Source organism: Mercurialis annua, linkage group LG4, assembly GCF_937616625.2.
Source record: "Mercurialis annua linkage group LG4, ddMerAnnu1.2, whole genome shotgun sequence".
Taxonomy (NCBI): Eukaryota; Viridiplantae; Streptophyta; class Magnoliopsida; order Malpighiales; family Euphorbiaceae; genus Mercurialis; species Mercurialis annua.
The window spans coordinates 29,059,454-29,067,088 of NC_065573.1; the positions used below are offsets into that span (position 1 = coordinate 29,059,454).

Here is a 7,635-nt window from a genome sequence, read left to right on the forward strand (position 1 = left end):
GAACGTGATGGAATAATCTTACGGGGCATTTTTAATTAGACGACGCGTCGTCTTTATGCAAACACTTAACATTATATTTCTCTTATAATTGCAGCTTTGGTTCTTCAACTTATTTAAAACTGACAATATAGTGTTTAAACTAAAATTCATATCAGTTCAGTATTTTTTTTTCAAAGAAAAAACTTTAGTTGTTAATTGGAGTTAGTGGGAGATTAATTATTATTATTATTAGCTTTTAATTCATTTTTTAAAGAGTAAATTACTCTGAAGTTTCTATATATGTTATAATCTACACTTTCGTCCCTCCTGTTTAAAAATCAAACAATTTGGTCTTCCATTTTTCTTTCAATAATTTAGTTTATGTGTCCATTTGGTATCAGTCAAATGACTTAACTGTAAATTTATGAAATATGTGAGGGATTTAAAGTAATTTACTCTATTTAAAAAAAATCACTTTGACACTTCTACATGTGTATTAATTCACACTTCCGCTTCTTCTTTTTTAAAATTCAAAAAATTTACTCTTTCATTTTTATTTCCATTGACATTTTAGTCCATATATTCATTTTTTGTGGCTGTTGACTAGCGCCAAAATTCAACGAAAAAATTAAATCGTTGACGAAAACAAAAGTGGTATTATAATAATACTACTATTTTAATGATGTATTATAATATTATTAGTTTACTGACGTGATAAACTGAATCAACTTAAAAATTTCTCAAATTTGAATTTGCACAAGTAATTTTCAGACAGTTTTTAGCTTCCGCTATTCTATTATTGAACATTACAAAATATGCCGTCTTTACCAAAAATGAATCACGTAATGTGTCTCACAAAGCATAAATCATTACAGGGTATAAATCTTTTATACATTCACCCTTATTTCTTTTTGTATATTTCTAACAATTTTGATCCCCTTTTTTTATTAGTTTAAATAAATTTTTTATAAGAATTTCTTGAACAGAGTTGCAAGTCGATATTCATTTTCAAAAAGAAAGATATTTTTTTTAATCATAAGCAAAACTTCAAAAAAAAGATATTTCTTTTAATCATAAGCAAAACTTCAAGTCGATATTCATTTTCACTCCGATTCATACTAGCTGATTAGTGAGTAGTTTGGTTATATTAGATTATCTACTCACTAATCAACTATGCAATCAAACTATGTAAACAATATTTTATAGTTGGTTAGCAATTAATTATCTTGGTTTTTGAGTCTCCATTCTAATCTAAACCATACCGAATCGTACTACAAGTCTTGAATTTTCATACGGAGCAAATCAAATTTTTGGTCTGTCCGATTCGGGTACAGAGATTTTAATTTTTTCATACAGTTCAGGTTACTCTATTTTAGAATTCTCAAAAGTTATTATGGATCCAATTTTTTTTAAAAAAAATTCAGATTCTCCTGAACTAATAGATACACTAAATCATTAACATGAGCTATACTCCAAACACTTAATTGAACAAAAATAATAATCAAATACCTTTGATGAGGCAGTACACTTATTAAGAAACCATTTAATTCAATTAGACAATATTCACAAATTCATCTTTGTCACCAATGCACAATAATACTGTACCAGAGTATTCACAGCTCACCCTTACACTTTATGCAACACCACATCACAAAATTACAAGCTCACTCACTTAGAAATTAAAGAATGAAAACATTAAATTAACAACTGCATACTTTTTTCATCCAAAATGTTTGGATCGGAATTTACGTTGTCAAAATATCAGGGATTTTCATAGATTGAGCTCCAATTACCTTACCCCCAGCATCGGGGAAAGTTTCGTACCCGGGTAGAGGGCTTACCTTCCCATCCGCATCCACCTGCAAAGGATACCGAAGAAGATGACCCTGCAACGGACTGAAATTTGGGTCTGTGTATCGCTTCCAGTTGTCTTCTGCAATGCTATTTACAGCCTTGACACATTCCAAACTCTCCGGCTCCACATACAATTTCTCAACTTGATCAAGATGCTCAGCCCATAGCGACATTCTATATCCATATATCTGAAAAATACATTGATTTACGTGACCATTTCATTACCATCAGCTGAACAAGGCCTAAAATAAATGTTTGCTATAGCAAGATAAACATTTTGAACATACCTGCCCTCGTGGGTGTTTTTTCTTTGCAGCCCATGTGTAATGAGGTTGATATGCACCCATAGCTATCTCGGTATCTTTTGAACCGGCCATGGATCTTTGGTTAATATTGGCAGATCCAATAATGACATATTCATCATCGACAATCATTCCCTTGGCATGAACGTAAATCATGAACCTTTGATTCTTATAAGCCTCAGAGACCTGACATGAACATAATGACCATGATGAATTTCATGAGTTTTTGCGCAAATAGCAAATAAAAGCAATAACTCAGAACATCGCCATTTACTGCTTTAAAAAAATAAAAGAAAATTAAGTACACGAATACGTCGAGGAAGGTGAAATTATGCAGCATACAGCTTCTGAAAGAAAGAGGGTAAACTTGAAGAAATCCGAAAATGGAATTAACTTTAGAGTTCATTTGGATAAATCTTCATCAGTTCGACAGAATTTCAAGGAAAGAAAATCCGAAAAGAAAACCTAATTAAACAAAATACAATAATATTCATTTACAAAAGAATTCTATGCTAAAGCACTTGACGGGTTATAACTTATAAACATGATTAAAGTCATTTTGATTTAAAACATAAATGGCATACTGGCATAGGACATATCAGTCAAAGCAGAATTCAGAAGCCACAATTTTGTTACCCAAAAGGTCATAAAAGCTAGAAGAATATGAAAATTTTGCAAGTGGCAAACTTTACAAAGCACAAGAGAATATATTTTAAATTACCGTTTCACCATTAGTACTCGGATTTGGATTTTCTTCTCGTTTTCCAATGCAATAGAAATTTAGGTAATCTTGAGGATGTGTATCTACAAGTTTCATGGATTTAATTTCCCGAGCAACTAGATCATACATCAATTGCATCGTCTGGCTCTGTAAAATGAGAGCTTAGAAAAATGAGAAATACAGATTTGCAGAAAACTATATTAGTGTGTATAAATGAAAAGCCGTTTTCACTTAAATTATTATAACATAAAAGAACATTACCTGCCAAAAGAGGATTTCTTGCATGGTTTCAGACTTTGGATCACCCTCCGGCCACATTGGTAGCACAATGTACACTGCAAATCTCTCATTGGCTCTAATTTTACTGACAATCTTTAGTGCCAGCTCCATTGGGATCATATTATCAGCTCCTGGAAAATTATAAGCATACACATAGTTTCAGTTCATTATTGCTGTCCTTGCGATATGTCAAAATAGTCATTAGTCATAGCTTGAAGATACATATATAATATATTGCAAAAGAGAGTAGCATAAACTAAACCAAATATCACAGCAACCCATTGAATAGTACTTGAATAAAGCGATTTACAAATCTTAGAAATGAATTCCAAGACTTTAATTCATGAAAATAACATGCTTATGCAATAAATTTTCGAGAGAATGACTTGTATTGTTTGCTAAGATAATAGATGTGTTGGTACTGGTTAGGAATGACCTCCACTAATATTCTGGTCATTCAAAAATGAAAAGTATATATAAAAAAAGGAAAATTGGTGACGGTCAGTACAGTAATTACAATATGCAAATGTAATTCTCTTACAGGTTTGCTCCTCCCTATAAATTTGTGAAAATTCAGAAAATGATTTTTAAGTTGACAATTCTGAGCGCATTTGGAAACATGAGGTCTTATAATAAAATCTAGTTTTGTCTTGAATATTTTCACTGTCCAAACATAGGTACTATAGTACCCACACAAAAATTTCATTTAAATATAACATCTCTTGCAAAGTATCCTAAATCATTATCTATGCTAAAGAAATATGCACCTTAGGTCTAATAATTAATCATTAAATAATTGTCCCTCTGGAAAAAAAAACAAAAACTCTACAACAAAATATCAGAATCTTAACCTGCATTAACGTAAGACGGCCATCCATATGAAGATCCTAGAAAGTACTGATTTTCAATGTAGATGAAATGCTGAGCAGATCTAATTGCCTGGATGTATGCAGTTTGGATGCTCCTGTCGATCACTTGATTTTTGGCACAGATGAGGTTCTACAACAGAAAAGTTCCATGGACAAGTAAGATGCAATTGAAATGAAGTTCATGCTACCATTAGCCTATATCAAAAGGAAAAATGGATGAAATTAGTCAGTTTTGTAGATACCTGGGCCTGAGAGTCATGGATATTTTTTGGAAATCCTTTTACCGATACTGCGTCAATTGATCGGAATATCTGAAGAAGGAAAGGGTTACAAATACAATCAGTAAAAATAATAGCCTCGATAACACAATTACTTAAAAATACAGAACTATTACAACCTGAACATGCCAATTTTCAGGATCATCTTCACCGGAAACATGTACTATAGGATCATCAGGTGGAACTACAGTTACACCATCCTTTAGAGCTAAGACCGGACTCAGTATCCATGAAATCCGTTCAACTCTTAACAATGAATCATCATTAAAATGAGACACCTTTTTAAAAAGAGTGCGAAACTCTGACCACTTTGTTGCTTTCCTCCATCGCTGCTCAAAGTTTATGAGCACATCATATACAGCAGGCCCATCAATCCTGCAGTGCAAGTCATGCCATGGTTGCCTTGGCGCTTTCTGATTGGCCTTACAGACACAACAGTGGAAAAGAAGAGAAGAGTTATAAACGAAGAAGAAAAAGAAGAAGAAGAACAAGAAAAAAGAGAAAAGAGAAAAGAGAAAATAAATGGAAACAAGTGCTATAGCATTTAAAGTACTTGAACATATAGAATAAAAAAACTATAATGCTAAAGGAAAACTTTTCCTTGCTGGCTTGCACCATGTCAATCAACTTATTGAGAAAAGATCATTTAGAAGCAACAGATCAATTTTTTACAGCTAAAGAGCAATATGTGTTCCCTTGAGTAGGCCAATTGCAAAGGAATCAGTATATTTTATAAGATTTTTGAGACCAAAATATAACTAATTTTCCGGTCAATCACTTACAGGAAATGTAGGATTGTGGAAATCACCCTCGAATACGGTGTCAAGGTCACGAAATATTCGATGCTCTGGAGTGTCATATCTTCCATCACAAAGATCAATACCCCCCAAAAATGCTGTTAATTTCCTATTATTCCCAGATGCTTGCGTGTCCAAAATAACACATTTTTGATGGTGTGTAAATGCTGTTCCAACAATCTAGATAGAACCACCAAAGAATCATTAACTTTAAGCTGTTAAACAAAGAAAATAGGCATGCAAAAAAAAGACATGAAAACTAGAAGAGTTTATTGTAACCATCCTTAAATGTCCATGGAACGCCATTTGTGAAGTTCAACAGTAGTCATCATATAATCACCACATCTTTGGTCTAGTTCTAGGGATGAAAATACATTAAGCAATATAATAAAGCTTGCCTGTTGTTTCAAAAAACTGATCTTACTGCTTCCATAGCGAGCTGCTAATACACAAATGACTGATGAATGTTTGAAAAACTTCCGGGTTTCTTCATCATGGGTTTCCATCAGTCCGGTCTGCAATCAAGAACATGTCAAATTACAACTCCTAATATGCAAACTATTCTGGTACCTTTATACTTCCCTGAAGCAATTTAAAAATTAAATAAATGCATAAACTGTTAAAAATGATATATGTATAGTTCCTTTTCATTTTCACACCAAAGTAATTTTAAAATTCACAATCTCATCTTAGCCTTCCTTTACAGAAAGTATCACATTGCACAATTGTAGTCTCACAATTTCGAAGTTTCGTTTTAGAATGGAAATGCTTCTTAAACTCAAAAATTCTATATTTTCATCGTTATCCATTTCCACATTTCACGTTTCGGCTATTTCCGTGCTAATAGTTATGTACACACAGCAAACTGAACTAAATATAGAGATTCAAAAGAGCATTTATATTAAAAGAATTCTCACCGTTTTGATACCAAACTTATCATGCGAAGTCTTATCATCCCAAATCAGCAACAAAACCCTCACACCTTCCTGAGACTTATACTTGAGCAATTCACCGAGAGTCAAATCTCCACCTCGCGGCAACGGCTTAGTAGGCTCTCTAATCAACTTAATTTTATAAAACACAGACCAACCAACAATATAAATCATATGATGAGCCTCAGATATAGCATAACAAATGTCCTCCCAACAATGCTGTTGGTTGTAAACCTTCCCATCATCAAGTTCAATCTTGGGCACCATTCCATCAGCACCATGAGCATCTTGATAAGTAGTTACCTTACTCCCTTTTCTCAAAGGAAAATAAGTATTCCTCACACCCTTATGTTCAGGATCACCAGCAATACCATGTTTATACAATACATTTCTTTCAAAAGGAGTGAATTTCATTTCCAAATGAAGAGCAGTGTCAGGTTTTGGTGGCTTACCAGATGAGCCAAGTATAGGAAACCAACCCTTAATCAATTTACCAGTAGCAATCTCAGAGGCAGGGAATTTTAGAGCTCCCATAAGCTCAGCACCAAACAGATCATTATCTTTAATATGAAATTCAAGATTAACTACAGGATGAGCTAAAGGAATGAAAAACCTCTGCTTCCATTTCGGGTTTTTTGCATTCTTTAACACACGGGTTCTTGCTAAAGTTGTCTGAGGAACCACCACTGTGACATAAGGATCACTTGTAATAATGTTCCTGTGTCGGTGAATCTTCTGATCTTCGTCGCCGGAGTCCTCGTCGGTGGAAGCTCCTCTTCCTCCTCTCAGTCCTCTGGCTGTAGTGGTGGTTGATTGTGCTGTACAGTCACAAACAGAGAAGCAACTGCGGATTCTCGTAGTAACCAAGTCCATGTTCGGCAAGTTTCTTGCTTCAATGATGTACAGTTCCAAGTCCCCATGAAGAATAATGGGCTGTTCATCATCCTTATCAGAAACCGCCGCCATTGACAAATATCAAAACTTTCGAGAAAAGAAAAGTGTTTAAATTACTGAAATTGAAACAAATTAACGAACTTTATCATCTGGGTATTGCTTAAAAACAGCTATAGATTGAAAAAGAAGAAAATAAAATCCCAGGAGGAACAAAGAAAAGTATAATTGTGAATAGGGACAAAGAAAAGGTTACAATTTCGAAGTGTGTGAAAGTGAGTGGTTATGTCTGTGTTAACGTATATTTGCTTGTAACAGAGGAATTAAGAGGTGGCGGGTATGAGATTAGTTTAATGACTTAAAATTAAAAAACATTAAATCAAACTCATGAGAGTGTTTAAAATGAAACGCGTTTTTTTAGAGAGAGAAGGGTATAAAAAGGACATGACAAGAAACGAAACGTTTTTTGAAATGTTTGGGGGTAGGTTGAATGATGGAGACAACATTTACAAGCAAGTGGGGCGAGAGACAGTGTGAGTGTAGGGCGTGATTTGCATCTTTGCTAAAATTGTGGTTCTGATTGATTACAGATTGCAATGGAGAAAATTAATATAATTACAAATAAGAAATTTCCTAAGAGGAAATTGAAAATTGGATAATGGCAGTTACCAAAAATGGAGGTGACCAGTTTCACTTTTCACTCCCATTTTTTCACTTTCTGCTTTAGATGGTT

At 33.7% G+C, this 7,635-nt stretch overlaps 1 protein-coding gene across 1 annotated transcript; it reads right to left on the reverse strand.

Annotated features, from left to right (window-relative positions):
• Nucleotides 1-1,463: 1,463 nt before the first annotated feature.
• On the reverse strand, nucleotides 1,464-7,306 carry LOC126679027 (phospholipase D delta). Its single transcript, XM_050373963.2, has 10 exons — nucleotides 5,997-7,306; nucleotides 5,478-5,594; nucleotides 5,065-5,259; nucleotides 4,402-4,704; nucleotides 4,247-4,315; nucleotides 3,987-4,134; nucleotides 3,118-3,266; nucleotides 2,857-3,003; nucleotides 2,121-2,321; nucleotides 1,464-2,021 (listed from the first exon to the last, which is right to left on the reverse strand). The coding sequence occupies exons 1-10, from the start codon at nucleotides 6,975-6,977 to the stop codon at nucleotides 1,725-1,727; spliced, it is 2,607 nt and encodes an 868-aa protein (XP_050229920.1). The 5' UTR covers nucleotides 6,978-7,306; the 3' UTR covers nucleotides 1,464-1,724.
• Nucleotides 7,307-7,635: the final 329 nt, after the last annotated feature.